This window comes from Equus przewalskii, chromosome 30 (assembly GCF_037783145.1).
Source record: "Equus przewalskii isolate Varuska chromosome 30, EquPr2, whole genome shotgun sequence".
Taxonomy (NCBI): domain Eukaryota; kingdom Metazoa; phylum Chordata; class Mammalia; order Perissodactyla; family Equidae; genus Equus; species Equus przewalskii.
Window position 1 is genome coordinate 16,484,406 of NC_091860.1, and position 20,078 is coordinate 16,504,483.

Here is a 20,078-nt window from a genome sequence, read left to right on the forward strand (position 1 = left end):
TAGAATAATCACAATTTTATATGGCCACAGTATAGATATTTTACTAAGTAAATTTTGTTCTAATAAAAAGACAAATTTTTATTCTGAACAGCAATAAAAAATGTTTATATCTCATAGATAGATAGATAGATAGATTCCCTCACAAGATCTTGGTTAAGCTTTGGGGCTGAACCAGTCTCACAAAGATTTTCCCATCATTTTTATCCCTTAAAGATAATGAAATGGTCAATTCCACCAATGGAGTGTCATTGGGACAACTAATTCTTTTTCTACAACTTGCCTAGAAACATGTAAGCAAAAGATGGAACTGACCTATTCCCTAGGAAATTTATTTCCCTGAGGCACTATACACCCTTAGTAGATTAACTATAACTTTAATGTAGTTAAGTCAATCAAATTATTTTCCTCAAGTGTTTATGCATAAAAGAGAAAGGAAATGAAAGGGAGCTAAGATTGTAGAGATAAACAAGACCTTGCTTTCTAATGTTACTGTGGTATCGTTGTCAGTTTATAGATTGCAGTTTAGTTTTCCTTGGTACACTTCTAGGCTTTTAAACACTGATTGATACAGAGAAAAATTCAACATAATGGTGAATTTCTTTGAATTTATTCATCTTCTTACTTATGAATAAAATATCTCTTGTATTTCCATAAGTGTTACCATCAGTGATAGGAAAAATGACAAACTAGAGTTGTTACAATATTTTATTTTAAATGACCACTTTTCAACAAAAAATTATGACACTTGCAAAGAAATGGGATCATGTGACTCAGAATCAAGGAAAAAAGCAGTCAATAAATATATCTCTGAGTATTCCCAGATGTTGGATTTAGCAAAGACTTCAAAGCAGCTATTTTATAAGTATGTTCAAGGAACTGAAGGAAATCATATTTAAAGAACTAAAGGAAAGTATGACAACAATAAACCAACAAAAAGCAATTTTCAACAGAAGATCAAAATTATACAAAAGTCCAAATGGAAATTCTGGAGTTGAAGAATGCAATAACTGAAATGAAAAATGCACTGGAGGAGCTCAACAGCATATTTGAGATGGTGGAAGAAAGAATCACTGAACATGAAGATAGATTAATAAAAATAATCCAATCTGAAGAACAGAGAAAAAAAATTTCCTAAGAAAAGGACAAGTCTCAGAGACCTGTGGGACAACAGCAAGTATACCAACATGTATGTAATGGCAGTCACAGGGAGGAGCAAGAGAAAGAAGTAGAAAAAATATATTGGAGGAAATAATGGATAAAAACTTTCCAAATCTGATGTAAAACTTTGATCTACAAGTTCAAAAAGCTCATCAGACATCAAGTAGGATAAATACAAAAAGATGCACATCTAGGCATATTATAGTCAAACTGTTGAAAGTTAAAGACGAAGATCAATCTCAAAAGCAGCAATGAGAAAATGACTCTTCATGTACAAAGGAGCATCAATACAATTAATAGCTGACTTCCCATCTGAACAATAGAGTCCAGAAAGCAGTGGAACAATATATTCAAAGTGCTGAAAGAAAAAACTGCCAATCGAGAATTTTGCATCCAGCACAATACTTCAAAAATGAAGGTGAAATAAAATCGTTCCCAGATACACCATGAAAGAGAGAATTCATTGATAATAGACCTGCCTTACAAGAAACACTAAATGAAGTTCTTTTAGCTGAAAAGAAATAACCCAAATGGTAAATTGTGTCCACAGGAAGAAATGAAGAGCACTGGAAATGTAAATATGTGGGTTAATATAAAAACTCTAAATTTATTTTTCTCATTTACTCTCTAAACTCAATGAGAAAATACCACAGGCATTTCTTTCAAAGTCGGAAACATGAATGGATACAGATCATCTCCAGTACTATTTACCATTATATTGAAATTATTATCCCATGTAACTAGATAAGAAAGCAAATAAAGACACAATAACTAGAAAGAAAGAGGCAAAAATATATTTATTTATAGGAGATGATGTGATTATATGTCTGAAAACCTTGAAAAATTAACACAAAAATTAAATAAAAGATTTAATCATGGGGCAGGTTATAAAACTGATCTACAAAAATCAATAACTTTTATATACACAAACAAAAACTAGTTAGGAGATGTAATGAAAGAGGGAACCCCATTTAAGATAGCCCCCAAAAAAGTTAAATACTTGGGTATAAATGTAGCAGGAAATGCCTAAAACCTATGTGGCGAAAATAATAAAACACTCCACAGAAACATATATGTAAACATGAACAAATGGAAATACATGCTATGTTCTTGGATATAAAGATGCAACATATTATAAATGTCATTTTCCCCAATTTATTTTATAGTTCTTTTTGCATTCACAATAAAATTATCACAAGGCTTTTTCCCAGAGCTTGAGAGTTTGATGATGTTTGTTAGGAAGCAGAAATAAGCCAGGAAAATCCTGAAAAGAAGAGCAATGAAGAAGGCTAGCTCCACCAGACTTTAAAATATACTATAAAGCCACTATAAATAAAACAATATGGTACTGGCACATGAATAGACAAGTAGGGCAAATAGAATAGAATACAGAAATAAACCTGATTGCATTTATCATTATATTATATAAAAGTGACATCTCAAATCAGCAGAAAAAATAATTTTCACTGCATTTTAAATAAGAGTATAAAGAAAACTGAATAGTCATGTAGAAAAAATAAACTGGATCCAATCCTCACAATACACCAGAATTAATCCTAAATGGATCAGAAATAAAAATATACAAGTACTAGAAGAAAACATAACTGAATTCCTCTATAACCTGGGAATGTGGGAAACTTTCTTAACTATAACTCAAAATCCAAAAGCAGTAAGAGGAAAGTTTGATGAATTTTATATAAATATAAAAATATTTGGAGAAATGACAGGCAGAAAATGTACAAGATAAACCTGGAAGATCTTACACTGGAGAGCAAGGAAGATATAAAATGTTTTATGGATTTTATCAAAAAGACTTCAGAGCTAAGATGAATAAGATTCCACTAGTCAAAGAGGGGACAATCTGAGCACCAATCAGGATAGTAACAACAATGGATTGAGAGGTATGAAATCCTAAAGATATAAAAAGAAAAGTTTATTATTCTCCTTTGAATGACAGAAGGAAACTACGTTATCATTTTGAAAAATGGTTAAATTAAATAATCAAGATCCTAACTTTAAGAACCTCAATAAAATGAAATCATGATAAGGAGAAGCTTTTCCATTACAGAATTATTACACGAAGAAATGAGAAAATTAGAAGATCAGCATTTTGTAAGCTCTAAATAATTAATCAGTCTAGGCAATGATCATCAATACCTTATACTTCTCAAAAAGAGAGAGACATCCAGATGTTAAGTGCCTACTGAGGGAAGGTACCAACCATAAGACATTACCCCCAAATAAATAAACCACTTAAACCTAATCAAGCCTCTACTTATAACAACCAATATACGTGAAATACAGTACACCAAAATGCATGTTAAATGACTAGGAACGCAGTCAGCGAAATCCAGATAAGGTAAACAATCCCCATTCTTTTTCCAACAAAAAATTTGCAACAAAATAGAGAAGGTGGAGTAGGGGGAAGGCATGACACCTTAAAAGAAACCGAAAGGACATCCCAACAATTTGCATTTTATGGACCTTTATTTAGGTTTTGATTCAATAAAAAAATAAAAATATTTTTTAAAAATCAAGAGAATGCAATCAATAATGGAATTTTTATATTAAGGAATCATTATGAATTTTTTTAGTTATGATATTAGAAATAAGCTGCTTTTAAAAAAATCCTTCTTGAGCTAGCCCTGATGGGCTAGTGGTTAAAGTTTCGTGCACTCCACTTCAGCGGCTTGGGTTTGGTTCCCAGGCGTGGAACCACATCACTCATCTGTCAGTAGCCATGCTGTGGTGGTGGCTCACACAGAAGAACTAGAAGGACTTACAACTAGAACATACAACTATGTACTGGGGCTTTGGGGAGGGGGGAAAAAAAAGAGGAAGATTGGCAACAGATGTTAGTTAAGGGCAAATCTTTCCCAGCAAAAAACCCCCAAAAAACAACATCAACCAATTTAACTCCTTATTTTTTAAAAAAATCCTTCTCTTTTAGGGATTCATACAGAAATATTTAGAGATTGAGTCTTCATTTCAAAATAATCAAGGGATGGAAGAGGGTGGGGGCAAATATATACAAGATTATCCAATTACTGATAATTGTCGAGGCTAAATACGGTATGCATGGGGCTTCATTATATTATTGTTTCTACATTTGTTTATGTTTGAGAATCTCTATAATAAAAACATTTTTTAAAAACACTTAAAACTAGCATACTTTTTTTCCTCCTATTCCAACATACAATCAAGTAGCAGTAGAGTTCCAGCTCAGAGGCAGCTCTTAGAGAGAATGCCTCATGGCTTCTGGAATAAGCATCCATTCGCACTGACATAAAATGGCACTCTGAAATGGGATTCTGAATTCTCAAATGCAAAAGTGGTTGATTTTTGCCCAAATGCATGATACTGAGCATCTCTCACGATCAATGATTTGGGTTTTAACCATGGTCCACAATGATCAATATCTAGACAACTTCCCTCAGTCTTACAGCACAGCCTGCCTCTGACTGTTTTCGGTATTCCAGTCTGATGTCTCTTCCTGTGTCTTAGAGTGATGGAGCCTTCAAGTGGCATATACTTTTACATTATGTGGAAAGTGGAATCACTGTGCTCTTTCAGTTGAAATGGAAACCATCCTGCTAAAACTCCATCACTCAAAATCTCAATTTCCCAACTCCTGTTTCTCACATCAAAATTATTCTCAGCATTACATGCCTTTCCCTGGTTTATTTTTTCGTTATAACAGCTAGGTAACACAAAATAATTGCATTTCAACTTTCGTCTTAACAGAAGACACAAATCAATTGTAGAAAAACACCGCCCTCTTTCAATTCTTTGTGCAAACAAGTAAGAGAAAGTTGAGCACTGAAGTGAATGACTCCTAGCTCTACATCCCTTCTTTGAGAGTTGAGAGATTTATGCAGGGCACCAGGGTCTTGCCGGTCCCTTGGAAAATTCATGTCTTCCTTTATGCTGTGACTTCTCAAGAGGAAGTGTGTTGGCAGCAGCACCAGCTATTATGTGACACACTGGGACTCCTTAGTGTGCAAAACAGGCATTTTGACGCATATTAAAAAAATAGGTCATTTCACTTTTAATGTCTTGTCAAGTACAAAGAAATGTGCAAAACAAATATTCTGATTCCATTCCTGGCATCCTAATTTCATCTTGGAGCCCCAAAAATTTGGCAGTCACAAATGGAGTCCAGATGGATATTTCACATTACTTTTATTTAAAATTAAATGACTTACGTCTATGGTTACAAGCAAACTGCTACCAAGCCTCTTGCACCATTTGGAATACTATTTCATCATTCTACACAATACTTTGCCATCCTGACTCAGCACCATATACCAAATAGGAAAGTGTTCAGTTAGTACTCGTTGAGGATCATAACAATCTTTCCCGTTGGCTCTTCATCCACAATTTCATCATCCCTGCTAAAGTGGGCTGAGTGCATATTTTCGCCACATCACCACATAGATATCAGAGCACGCTTGTCTTGAAAAGACCACCTGAACTGTCTTACTAAGTGCTAAGATAAAAAGATCTTTAAAACATACCTGAACAAATTCAGTCATCAAAAAGCTTCAGCCTTTTTTTGGCACAGTGTATTCGTTAGGAGTGACTTGGAAGTTAAATTCATGAAAATCATCCTTACCCGATAGGTGGAGAGTATTTGTACTATTCAAGGAACTGAAAATGTATTCCATGAAATAGTCTGGGGAAGGCAAGTTTCTTTGTCCCAGACAAACACCTTGGAGGGACAAAGCAATGATTGTTGCTGCCAACTGAGGAAGTGTCTTTTCATCAGCACCATGACTGTTTAGTATTCCAGATTTTTTCTGCAGCATTTTGGTTTCCATACACTGAAATCAGATACAAAGTAAAAATGTTAACTTCTGTAGTTATTTTGATTAAAACATCTCTAGGATTTCCCCAGAAGACAAAGAATAGTTCTTCATCTAAAAGAGGATGGAATTGTTTGTAGGAAGATGGCTACCATCATTCTCGAGTCTCAGATACAACTCCATTTGAAAAATATTTGTTTCTTTATCTGCTGTGACACTGAATTTTCAAACTCCCATCTCTTTGGTCCTCATTTATCTAAGCTTTCTCATTACACCTTCGGAGATGTGTTTTCTCCAAGGAGATCTCTTCCTCTTACTGCTTACATCCTTTTAATTGGTGAACTCTTTCTCTCCAGCGTTAAATACAGCCTGTAGGCTGGTGACTTTCAAATCTATATTCTTGACCTTGACTTCACACTGGCTCTGCTGCCTTGTATCATCACAGAGCACCTCCCCTTTCACACCTGCCTTTGGTCTCAAGCTCAATGGGTGCTAATTGCAAATCAGAGCTGGGATAGTGTCTGTGTTCTTTGAACTCCCATAGGACATAGGACATGGGACATATGTGTCAATTTTTGTTGATTAAATTATGAGCATTTGAAAGGCCAAGACTCTTGCCTTATATCCCACTAGTATTCCCATTCATTTATTAAACATTTAGAGTGCCTACTATGTGCCAGACACTATGCTACTCAGTCCAATACCCATATGTTCCCTTTTCGTCCTCCCAAAGCTCTGAGCACTGGATCCTATTTTCACAGATTACCTGGCCAATAAAGGGCAGAGTCCCAATTTGCGCTCAGGTATGACTCCATAGCCTATTGTCTTAAGTACTTTCTCATGTATATGGAAGTAAATTGAAACACAGGATGGTGATAGGACATTCATATCATCAAAGCAGTTCCATAGCACAGTGCTTGGGACAGACAAACAGTTAAGGCTTTAATACTGTCTCTGCTATTTCTAATCAGGTAACCTCTGGCAAAATGATCAACCTTCATATTCATCATCTGTAAAAACGGACACCTTTTAACACCTATTGTGCTGCCTACCAGAGAGATTACTAAGAGTAGATGAGACAATGGGTGTAAAACAATTAATATAGACGTGGCACACAGGACACAGTCAGCTAATCTTTGCTACTTTATGTCAGGCACAGTAGCATCTGATAGGTAACAGGCTGGAGAAGGTGACAAGATTCAGATCAAGGAAGGCCTTATATTTAGTGCTATGAAAACTTTTCCCCTGAAGGCTCCAGAGGAGCCACTGAATGATATAAACAAGAGAATAATACAATAAATATATTAGAAAAATATCACTCTGGTGGCAAAGTAGTGAATGGATTGACAGGGGAAGATTTAAGGGCAGGAAGTCTAGCTAAGAAGTTATTGATGAACCCAAGATATTTCTTGACCTAAGATGGTAGCACTAGAGGTGGAAAAAAGTGGATGCACCTGAGAAATTTTAAGAAGGTAGACTAAACGACTTGGAGGGAAATACGAAGGAGTACAGAGAGTCAAAAACAACTCAGGTTTATGGGTTTGACAACTGTGTAATGGTCATGTCATCTACTATGACCCCAGTTTTTCCCAAATAGCCAATATATGTCTGATACTTTCCTAGGTGCTGAGGATGCACTGGTGACCCAAAGAAAAAGCATTCCCTACCCCAGAGCTTAAAGTTTAGTATTGTTAATAAAATACTAATGTAATCAAATGTAAGATGACAACTGTGCAATGGCTTTGAAGGAGAGGTACATGATCCACTGAAGGTGAAAATAGACACTTTTCCACCCAGACAGGCAGATCAAGGAAGGCTTCTCTGAGATTGTGACACACACACAGATCTGAAGGAGTGGCAGGAAGAAATATTCCAGGTGGAAGGAATAGCATTTGCCAAGCTTCTGTGGAAGGAGGGAAGATGGCAAATATGAAGGGTCGGAAGGAGGGTAATCATCTGAGTGGGTGGAGTGAGAGAGAGCATGGTGAAAGTTGAAGGTCTGTTGGCATGTAATGGAGTTTGTTCTTTATCCTAAAATCAGCAGAAGGCCAGAAGGAAATTTTGAGCAAAGGATGGGAATGAGGGTTATACAACTGGATTTGCATTTTGAGAAATTCACTCTGGCTACGCGGTGGAGAACAAATGGACTGGAAGGAGACTCAAGTTCTCGTAGTACAGTTAGAAGTCTATTGCAGTAGTTCAGGTAGAAGATGGTGATGATGATAATGGAGAAGAGTCAGCAGATTAGGGAGATCTTCAGGAGATACCAGCAGTGGGACTTGAAGATGGATTAGACATGAAGGGATAAGAAATTCAGAAAACTAAATTTCTAGTTGCACAGTTGACTGGCGGATGATGCCATTTACTGACATACGGAGCATCTAGCCATCCTTCCTAATAGCCCAGAATATAAACATCCCTAAATTCCTTCATTCTCTTTTGTCCAAATTACTCTATCTTCCTGACTCAGTCTCTCATTGCTCCCACCTCTCTCCATTCTTTCCACTGTTTGCTGTTTTCATGGTAAATGAACAGGGATCTGTACATAGTTCTCCAGTGGCCCTGCCTCCTAAATGGAGGACAGGCATTCTCGACCACATCTCAAAGACTTCAGGAACAGAAACAGTGGTTGGAATTCTAGCCCAGGTGAATGGGCCAAAAGACTCTTCCTAGGAGCTAGAGACAGTGGTATCCTCCAGGAGATAACCGGTCTAAGACCTAGCGAAGGGTTCTGACTGAACAGGAGCTCAATCCTTCTTGACTGAATAGATGGATAATGCAGGTCTATACATAATATTGAATGATTTTATTCTGCTCCAGGAATGTTGAATCTCACATACACTTGGAAGCACAGGTATTTGCAGGTTGTGTTGGATAACCGGAAATCTGCATTGAATATACACACACATCATCTGCTTTTAAGTGCTGGATTTCCATTTCCATTTCCATTTAGTCTGCATCAAAAGGCAGTAACAGATAATATGACTAAAATCCTAGTGACTAATTTGAACCAATCTTGTGTTATAGAGATATTGCACTGAAGAAATTCTATGTAGGCACTCTTCCTTATTTAAGCAGAAAACAAAATTCTATAAAGGAACCCTATTTACTCAATTGGAGATAGAAACAAAAATATGGCCAAATTTTGAGATTCACGAGATTAGTTACTGAAGTGATGCCCGCAAAGTCCTTAGTAGACAGTTTTTCCATTTGTTCTGCCAATAATAAAAGAAATTAAACACATTTACTACAAATTGGAGGATATGTTTGCTGGTCATTATGCCACAGCATGACTATGTAGATACCTTTGGGCTCCTAGAAGCCAGAAGTGGGGCCAAGAATCAAATTCATCTATACATGTCACTATAGACTGAATGTTTGTGTGGCCCCAAAATTCCTATGTTGACATCCTAATCCCTAAAGTGATGGCATGTGGAGGTGGGCCCTCAGGAGGTGACTAGGTCATGAGGGTGGAGCCTCATGAATGGCACTGGTGCCTTTATAAAAGGGACACCAAAGAGCTCCCTTGTCCCTTCCACCATGTGAGGACACAGCAAGAAGACAGCCATTTATGAACCAGGAAGCAGGCCCTCACCAGACACCAAATCTGCCAGCCTCCCAGCCTCCAGAACTGTGAAAAAGAAACTTCTGTTGTTTATAAGCCATCGAGGTTATGGCATCTTTGTTGAACCAGCCCAGTAAGACTAAGACGCCTGTCGATGAATAATTCAAGAGAAAAAAACACATTTCACTACACTCTTCAAAATGTGCTGGGGGCTTCTCAACGAAATCTTTAAGAAAATATCGCTTAAAAATCTTTCTTATGTTCAGAGTTTGTCCGCTCAAACTTCCCACTGCAAAGCAGAAAGCAAAAAGGTAATTGAAAGGCCAGCTTTTGCTGGAAGAGTAAGGAAGGCGACAGGAGACCAGGTGCCTGTTTCCTAGCAGTGGGAGCTGTGGGAGAAGAAAACCATTTCAAAGGACACCCAGACATATGCAACACAAATTAAAAACTTCAAAAGAGAGATTGTCTTGTGCTGACTGTCATGAATAATGCATTCTGCAAGCCTCTTCTTCAGTGAAATAATGATAAATTCATCTTTCTCAAACTGGTTCTGCATTCTCCTTCCCCCCCCCCCCCCCACAGGAGGCAAGGCACACAGCCCTCACCACCGGGGGTCGGTCCTTGGAGACAGATGGAAAGCTTTGAGTCACACTTCCTTTCATGCTCAGGGGGAGGGGACTCAGGAGAAGAGAGCTGCCCTGTCACCTGGCTTGCCCGCCCATTCACCCACCCAACTTCTGGCTAAAACTCCTCTTACAATAATGAGTCATTACATTCCCTCTTTTAGACTCAGAATTTTAAATTACGTCACTCAACATCCTATAACTAAAAACCACAAGTATTTACCTCTGTTTGAAGTCCTGAATGTCTTGGGAATAAATAAGTGACAAAAAATAAGGCTCTGAGACTGGATCTTAGTAACAGAGCCGGTTAGCAATTTTGTCCCTTTTACCTTGCTTCTAGAAGTGTCAAAGTACTGCCTGGTGAAGGCCAGGATATCCTCTGTCTCGTTCTGTGAAAGGAAGTAGGAGTCTTCATCCTGCCTGAGGCTAAGCAGGCTGTGCAGGTAAAATGTGTACTCTTTATTACTCATGTTGAGCTTTGAAGAACAGATCTCTTCCTGATGAATAATGTAGTAGAGGAGAAGAAGAGAAACTCTCTGGACCACGTCCTCCCTGAGCTGATCTTCGAAATCTCCTCCAGCTATTAGTAAAAGGGCATCTGGTTCAAAGCACTGTGCAAAAACAAAAAGAAAAATTAAAAAATCAGAAACAAAGCTTAGCAAATAGTTCTAGAATACTCTCAACGAGGGTCCCCACTGCTTATTATTGTATGAATAGGAGGGGAGAGTGGGCAAGACCAATAGCCAAATTCAAATAAGATGGTCGTGGCTGCACTTTTATTTAAACAATGGTGCCTACCCAAGGAGGCCATTGTTCCTAAGAGTGGGCCCTCTATTTCTAACTATAGTGTGACTAGTTACTCATCTGCTGTCTTCAGTAAAATCAGCTGACACTTTGGCTTTTAAAGAGATGCCCCATCGTGTTTTGAATGGAATCCAAGCGCCCTACAATTTTCTCCATGGTCTGGTTCTACCTTATCTTCGCCTCTCTCCACCTCTCTCCCGAAACTTCTGCCCCTGCGGTTTTCTGACAGTTTCACCAAGCTCTATCCCACCATCTTTCAGGCCTTCTTCTTCCTCTCATTTCTCAGATCTCAGCTTAAAGTGCCACCTGCTCAGGGACGCCTGCTTGACCACTCTGTCCAAGGTAGGAAGCCCTCACCCCCGCCCCATGTCCTCCAGCAGAGCACCGTTCAATAGAAATATAACGCAAACCACAAACATGAGCTACACACGTCATTTTAAATTTCCTAGTAGCCACATTTTTAAAACAAACAGATGAAATTAATTTTAATAATAAATCTTATTGAAATTTATATATGCAAGGTACAATAGTTGCAACACGTGATCATAATTTTTAAGAATTACTAACGAGCTATTTTACATTTTGTTGTGCTCAGTCTTCAAAATCTGGTGTGTAGTTTATACTTACCAGCATATCTCAATTCAGAAAAGTCATATATCGAGTGCCCAATAGCTATATGTGGCTAGTGCCAGCTCTAGTGCACACCACTTTTTATTTTCTTCATAGCACTAGTATTCTTTTTTTAAGTATGCTTTTTGGTAAGGAAGATTGGCCCTGAGCTAACACCTATTGCCAATCTTTCTGGGTTTTTTTCCTCCCCAAATCCCCAGTACAGAGTTGTATGTCCTAGTTGTAAGTCTTTCTACTTCTTTTATGTGGGACACCACCACAGCACGGCTTGATGAGCAGTGTGTAGCTCTGTGCCCAGGATCCAAACTGGCAAACGCCAGGCTGCCAAAGAGGAGCACGTGAACTTAACCACTCTGCCATGGGTCCAGCCCCCAGCACTAGTATTCTTAAATTACTTTGTCTACTTGTTTATTCTCTTTCTCCCCTTGAGAACAAGCAGTCCGTTAAGGCTGGGTTTCATCTGTGCACAGTTCTATCCTCAGCATCTAGCACCATGCCTGGCACTCACGTGGCATGAAGATTGAATGAATGAATGCCATCGGTCTCTCTTTTATCGTACCTAGGAGAATTGCTAAAAATGTTTCCATGGGGCTTTATTTGTTACACAACCCACAGATGGACACCTGACTCATCTGATCTGGGAGGCTGACATGGCAGATGAAGGTGTGTGGGGTAATGTGGTGGGACAGTGAAAAAGAGAGGGATACAGGGGTTGGTGAAAGGAAGTTCTCCCAGCTAGGTGGGGGCTGCCTTTCTTCAGAGACAGTAGGGAGCTCCCGAGAATTCTCCTAGGGTCCCAGAAGCAACGCATTACACGGCAGCAGCCTCAGAGTGAAGGCATTGAGGGATGCCTGTCCTGAGCCCCAGAGGAATTTGTCCCACTGTGGGATAATTTACAACAATAACTTTTAATCTATTCTCTGAGATGGAAGTTTTAGGGTTTCTAATCCCATGTCTGCTGTGTGTGTCTCTGGGGAACAGCTGGTGTATACCATCTGAGTCAGGAAGAAACACGTCATCCATCTGTAAAGCAAAGCATTAATCACAAGCCACACAGCCTCCAATCCCGACCCGACTCAACTACAAGGAGACAAGAGCTCAGCAAACAGAGGGACAGGCTTCCCAACAAGCCCAACTCTTTTTCTTTCCCCCTTTTCTCCCCAAAGCCCCAGCACATAGTTGTATATCCTCGTTGTAGGTCATTCTAGATCTTCTATGTGGGATGCCACCACAGCACAGCTTGATGAGCAGAGTGTGGGTCAGCACCCAGGATCCTAACCAGTGAACCCCAGGCCACCGAAGCGTAGCAGGTGAACTTAACCACTCGGCCATAGTGCTGGCCCCAAGACCAACTCTTAATACAGATATTAAACTCTACTGCCAAAGCCGAAGCAGCCATGCTCTGAAGGTTCACAGGTTCTGTTCCCTACTTAGCCCATCGGAAAAGTCCATGGGTTGGTACCTGCTGACAGGGCTGACACCAAGACCCAAAGAGGTGATCAGTTGAAACAAAAGTGTAATAAAGCCATTCTTTGTACTAAATAACCTCCTGAAGCCAAACTCTTGGTAGTATTAGCTACCATGTATTGGAAGCCATATGTTCAAGACAGTGTTAAGCACTTGATGTGTTCAGGCATTCCTCAGTGTACAAATCTAATTGGTTCTGGAAAAGTGTCAGATAACAAATCTTTCAATGGTAGGAACCTTATCGCATTATTTTAAATGGAAAAACAAAATGTCCCCAGCTTATATAATAATCCACCAAATATGTCTGCATGATATAAAGCATTTAGAATACCAATTACCAAATTATGTAATGCATAATGAATTAATAGGTACATTTATACAGAGTGTGCAAGGATACTGTGCAGAATTATGTAGGAATTGTGTTTTCCTTCTGTGAGGAAGGTATACTCATAGTATATATGAAAACCAAGATTAAGAGAGGGTGAGAAATGTACCTAAAGCCACACAGCTAACAGAGGTTGTCCAGTCTTAATTGCTGCTTGGCCAATGGTAGACTTTATTCTTATTCTTTTGTTTTGTGCCATGGAGAAGATAACCTGTGGACTCACCTATGTACTTGATATGCAGCCTCTCATTCAGTAATTTTCCCTCCCTCCTGTTTGCCAGGAAGAAATTTGACCAATAAGGAGGCAAGGGGATTAGTAAGGCTTTATATCAATCAGTGAGAGCACGGTACAGCCAGAGGGTTGAATGAGTTTCTGTTGATAGATTTTCAAGTGCCATTCAGGTTGTTTGATGAGGCCAAGTAGATAGGAAGAAGCGTGTCAGGAACACAAGGAGTAGGGCCTCCATAAGGTCACCAGACCACAATTTTATGGCCAGGGCTTGGTTGACAGCACACAGCCAAGACTGTGGCACCCTTCACCCGTCTGAGGTGCCTGAGACCCCTGTCCTTCATGGTTCCTCCTCAGTGCTTTTGATGCTTCTCTTTCTAGGGTTGGAATAAGAGTGGTGTGGCACGGGGCAGCAGAGAACAGGGTAAGATCTGCCATCACGCAGATGTTCATTCCAGAATAGATTTGTAAAAAGCATGCAACTTGGAAGGCAGATTGGTCCTGACTTTGAAAAGTTTTAAATAGTTGTGGAAGCATCTCATTTTGTCTGACTAGAGATTTTGGTCATCTTGAGTGAATAGATGTTGTCTATTCCTTGCTTTAACTTTTTGAAGCCTGCTGAAATGAAGCTTACCCACGGATCAAATGAGAATGGGCTGAGGGACCGGCCTGGTGGTGTAGCTGTTAAGTTCACATGCTCTGCTTCCTTGGCCCAAGGTTCACCAGTTCGGATCCTGGGTGTGGACACACACACTGCTTATCAAGCCACACTGTGGTGGCATTCCACATATACAGTAGAAGAAGATGGGCACAGATGTTAGCTCAGGGCCAATCTTCCTCAAAACAGAAAAAAAAGACAATGGGCTGAAAACTATGTGTTCTTTTATGATATTTGAATCTTAGACAAGTTACTTTAATACAAAAGGTGATGGCTTTAAGGAAGAAAGCTGTGGGGAGCCTCAGCAGAGCTAACAGAAGAAAATTTGAATTCTCCTCCAGGCATGGACATGACCAAAAGCACTATGGGAGTTGGTGGGGGGGCTGGAATTTTCAGTTCATCATCACTAGATTTGTTTTGGTTGTTAAGGTTTCAGGAGTGGCTCAGTTGTGTTTGGGAAAGGATGTTTAACACAATTCTGCAAATACTGGCACCTCATAGGTTTTCAGATCTTTCTAAGGCTCTTACTCCCGTGAAGTGACTCTTTGTTGAGAAGAATGGACTCATTCAGGAATAATCCATTGATTTCCTTTTGAATCTTGTCAGGTGGAGGCATAAAGTTTAAGGGAAAAAAATCAGGGATTCTAGAAATTAATTTTCAAGACTTCATAAGGAAATGAACTTTGAGAAAAGACTGGTTAAAATGCAAGAAGCCCCCTTACTAAGCTAAATGGACTACCCAGATATTTGAGAGTAATTTTCCTGGCACCCTGTAGCCAAATCAGGTTGCCTCCCTCAGCTGCTTAATTCAGCTTTGCTTGTTGCTTATGTGTCCCAGGTGACATGGCATGTGTTGCTGCCATGTCACATGCACATGCCAGGTGTCACTGAGCTGAGAGCCTCAGCGACAAACAGCCATAGGAAACCTTTCTTCTACATCAATAAGGCAGATGTCAGATCTGCAAGATAAACTTTAGGGGTTTTAGACCAAAAGATGTTCAGAATTTGATTTGGGCTTATGGGTGAACCCATTGCTCTCTTTTAAGTTCTTAGATTTTTATAAGGTCTTTTTTTTTTTGGTGGGAGGGAGTGTTAACAATTGATCATAAAATACAAGAGAGAAGTTGTATTTCTTCCTTTTCTTCCCAAACAAAGATCTGGAAGGATGTTGGCTGATGACAGGCACTAGTTTTTTGTGGCTCTGTACTAGATTTAGTACAGGCATTTCTGATGGACAAAAAGGAAAAGTTTTAACTAAGAAGAGTTAAGATAAACTTGTCAGCTAAACAAGTTAAGATAAAGCTTGATGCTTTTCATACTTTATCCCATAAGAGTTATGACAAATGGCAAGGGTGGGGAGTTGGGGGGTGAATTAAATGCAGAAAACTAAAGCAGTGGTTCTCTTCCTTGAATGTGTCTGAGAATGGCCTGGAGACTTTGGTTAAAAACCCCAAGGCCCCGGGACAGTTGAGGGGGTTTGGGGGATGGGTAGAGGGGGAGGAATGTCTCGTTTCTCAGCAGCACTGGCTCCAGTGTCCCTGGAAAACGAAGGATTGGACATTTCCATGAGGTACAGAGAATGTAAGGGGACAGAGAGAGCTTGAGTGCCCAGGTCTACTCACATATGGTCATGGGGCCTCAGGGATTGCTCCCTAAGGAGGAAGTCATCACCTCCATCTTATGTCTGAGGAAGCTGAGGCTCAGCACGCCCTAACAGATAGAAGGTGCTAGAACAAGGATTCCGGCCCATTGCTGGCTAACTCCAGACACTAGGTTCTCTTCCCTTCAGCACACCTGGAACCCACGTGGAGTCGTGATTTTCACCATTACTGAAGTGGAATTTATTCTTTTAGAGTTACTTAATCTCTCACTGAATTCATTAAAAAGCCACGATCAGGCAATCTATCCATTTTCAAAGGCTGCAGCTTGAATGGATTTACTTTTAAATGCATACTGCTCTCAAATACTTCAGATTGATTTTTTAAAAAATCAGTTTTTACCTAGACCTAAAATTGGGAACTTTGTCCTCCCCACAAATTCAGGATACACACTTCCTTCTTTTTTGAGACATTTGGGAATATGAACTCCCCACTTTGCCCTCTTTTTACCACAGAATTTAAATATGAACTGTGCCTCTCAGTGGACAAAGTCCCTAAAAAGACAAAAAAGATTCAACAACCAGCTGAAGCCCTGTGGTTTGCGAAATCAATAGGGCACTGTTTCTCCCTGGCTTTTTATGAATGACACGAAGAGATGTCATTGGCTTCTCACTTGCGGATGAGTCAGGTGAATTGTAACCCTCTGAGCAGGTGAAGCTGAGATTTGCCTTTTTTCTACCTCAGTCTTTTTCACAGAGAAAGAGAAATGGCTGCAGCAGGAGAGCAAAGCTGTTAAAGACAGTGTTTCCCTTCCTAGGAAAGGAACGAATTCAAACGGAAGCTAAATTGGGCAAACTCTTGATAACATTACAGAAAACAAAAAGTGCAAAACAAGCCCTCCCCCACAAAAAAACAGAGAACAGTTTTTCATGTTTACATTCCCCCTAGCTAAACTAATATTCAACCAGCCTTAATAAGGCACTCCATGTCATTAGAGGAGAACATTTCCCTGAAGCAAATTCTCAGAGGACGCTAATAAGATAGGACTCCTAGTTATTTCCAGTGGGAAGTCTTCTGTTGCTATATATATAAATTAATGTCATCACAGATGAGTTGCCTATTATAACACATGTTTTCTCCGAGAACCCTTGGGAATTTTACTATTATTGAATTATTTATTGTTTGTACAGAGCAGAGAAAAATCCTTTCTGTTAGCAAGACCCTTCTGTCATGAAAAAAAACCAAAACCCTTGGCCAGGAAATGTTTCCCCTAGAACTAAGCAGGATCCAGAAGGTCTTCCAAAATTTATTTTTGGGGGAAGTTATTTCGTTTCTCTGATTTATTTATTTCTGTCTTCATTTATTTATTTATGTGAGTTCATTCTGAAAAATCGCATTGGTCAGGAAACAGACAGCGAAGAAGGATTTGTTTGCAGTCATTTTAAGTCTTGCCTTTTGCGCTGCTCCTGTCAATCACCCACTCACTCTGACAGAGATCTTCTGATTTTCCATTAAACGCTAATTTTAAGCTAAAGTGGTCTGCAGAGATTTTTAAAAATTCCATCTCAGGCAAGTTAAATTTCAGTCTCTGGAGGAGGAAGCCCCAAAGTGGGCATTTTGTGAAACCCACCCAAATGATGCTGAGATGCAGCCCGAGTTTGAGAGTCACTTCATAGACTAGCAAGAGGCTGGGAACTGGGCCTCAGGAGCCATGGGTCTCACTGTAGCTCCATCTGTCGCATTTCCCTTCCCCAGATCAGATTCCTCATTTTCAAGAAGATGATTATCCAATTTGTTCGTTAACTACCCACCATGCAAAATATTAGAAAACACCAATCAACATCCAGGAGAAAGTACTTAAACATTCAACATTAGACAAATATCAGATCACTATTATTATGCTACAGAAAACAAATAGCATCTATTTAACCAATGATGTGCAAGTTTACTGCAAGTTCATTGGAAGGATTAGTAGATCAGAAAGAAGAGAGAACAGTTCACACTCACAAATAAATACCTCTAAACCTGCAGAAGGGTTGTAGAAAGGCTTCCATCAACATTACCATTTTAGTAAAAAAATTCTCCCTGTCTCTAAAATCTATATGCAAAATGCCGAATAGCTTGTATCCCAAATATGGGAGTTTTTACGCCACAGTGCGCTGCCCACTTGGCTATTGGAAGATGTGCGTTTGAATTTGCTTTCTGGAAGCCGATGGCTACAGAATCCATTGCTCTCTTCCCAACGCGCCCTAGTACCCGACCCCATTCTATGCACTCACCAGATTGCAATCTCCTTGCATTCCGTTGGTTCTCCGGGGGCACCCAGTTTTCTCCAAGAACGTTCTGATGAGGCTTCTTGAGTGGTTCAGGGGTGGGGGGTCACCCGCAGAGGGAACTCGTAGTACTTCTGTCAGTCGGCCAGGACTCCAGGTGCTGCTGCTGTCCTGGGCTGAGGGTTTTTCTGTCTCAGTAGAGGGAACAAGGCTGAGGAGAAGGAACAATGGCAGCCAGAATCCTGAAAGCTTGGTCCAGAAGCACATTTCCACTCCTCCTTTACCTCGAGTCTGTCTTTGACGGAGATGGGTGGGCAGGTGTTCACGGTGTAAACTCGTAACCGGAGGAATGCCTGTGGTAAAGGGGAAAAATAAAGGCTTTAATTATTGTGCCTGCAACAAGTTTGAAAGGATTCATTAATTGGGTGGCTAAGCTGATTTACAATGACAAGCTGTTTCTGAACAACAGGGGGTCTGTAGGTCTTTTATAACCCCAAACGGCAGGAAACTATCATGGTTGCAGACTTTCAAAGTGTAGAACGGCCAAGAAGTGTGGTACACGGCCTCTTTCTGAATTAAACACTGAGTCAAAAATCAGGAAGAACAAGTTGCTCTGTTTTCCCTGCAGGTGGAACAAGTCATAGGACCCAGGCCATGAGGAAACGCCGTCATTTTATCCCATCATAAAGTAGAGCTCCCGGTGATTTGTGGTCCTCCTCACTGAAGTAAGTAAATAAAAGTGAGGAGAAAATCAATGTTAATAAATTACCAATATCATGTGGAGTTAGAAGGTTTTAGACGAGGAAGAATGCTAGAAGAAAATAGTAACGTCCAGGAAACGCTGGTCAGTTTTTGCTTTCTAGTTTATTAGAAGTATGAACCATCTTAGAAGAACAACACAGTCTCGAGACTGCACAAGCATGATAAGTCCACTCACTCAGTGGCCATTAAAGGGGTGAGGGTTGACTATAGAGCAAATCAGCTTTCTGGAAAAAAATTAATCTCTTCAACCAATTGCTTAAGGAATGCAAAATGTTAACAGCATCTCTTGTCACATCTTGGCCCAGAGATGAACACATAATGACTGTGGGGTAGTAACAAAGATACTGGGATTACTTTTACAGTTAAATAAAAAAAGAGTTTAAGATTCTTATGTTAGCATTTAAAACATGACAGAGGATGATACAAACATTTCTAAACCCAGTGCTTACCTTCAGAAGAAAGATAAATGATTATTTATCTGGAGCTCTGCGGCCTTTTAAATCTCGGAGAGAATTTCGTGGTTACAAAGTCCTCTGATTTTAAAATTCCTTGACTGTGTGCTGAAAGCTGGAGAGGATTATTTCGGCCCAGAGAAGTTTTCAGTTGCTATGGAGAGAGCTGTTCTGAAGGTAACAATGAAGGTGGATAAAAGTGAGAACTTTCTGTCTGGCAGATTTTCAGGAAAATCAAATAAATGTGGCTAATGAACCCGACTTTTTCTATCAATATTTACCAAATTTCTTAAAATTTTAGAAAAGCGGGAGAATTCCTTACAGCCCCTTGCCTTTTAAGGGACAGATCTAGGTCAAAGGATTTCACCTTGCAGAATGGAAAGGCTTTAGTGCGAGATCAAGAATTTTTTCTTTCCGGTTGATTCTGTGCTAACGGTTTTATCCACACTCAAACCAAGGATTTGCTGAAAAGATAGGGTCTTTAAAACCGTATTAATTTTACAAGGTGCAGAGGCTTAAAAGATTGAAGGCATTTGTAAATTCGTAAATAGATGTTTTCAGACAAGAAGAAAAGTATTTGTTGGAGGAATAAAGTTCTTACCTGGGAAGTAAGCAGATGCGAGTGGAGAACTTTAATTTGCTGTCTATATTATGATCCCAGAGTCTGTG

General features: G+C 39.6%; 1 protein-coding gene across 7 annotated transcripts in view; it reads right to left on the bottom strand.

The window, feature by feature from the left end:
- Positions 1-19,855, bottom strand: part of SLC39A12 (solute carrier family 39 member 12) — a 79,368-nt gene extending 59,513 nt beyond the window's left edge. The window contains exons 1-4 of one of the 7 annotated variants that reach the window (XM_070600824.1): positions 19,407-19,855; positions 18,202-18,548; positions 10,481-10,762; positions 5,774-5,981 (exon numbers count right to left, since the gene is read on the bottom strand). In XM_070600824.1, the coding sequence (XP_070456925.1) occupies positions 5,774-5,981; positions 10,481-10,762; positions 18,202-18,462 (751 nt within the window). In that variant the 5' untranslated portion in view covers positions 18,463-18,548; positions 19,407-19,855. Of the gene's footprint in view, positions 1-5,773; positions 5,982-10,480; positions 10,763-18,201; positions 18,549-18,638; positions 18,918-18,964; positions 19,081-19,406 lie in introns of those variants that run through there. The other 6 variants (XM_070600820.1, XM_070600823.1, XM_070600822.1 and 3 more) reach the window with 6 other exon arrangements.
- Positions 19,856-20,078: the final 223 nt, after the last annotated feature.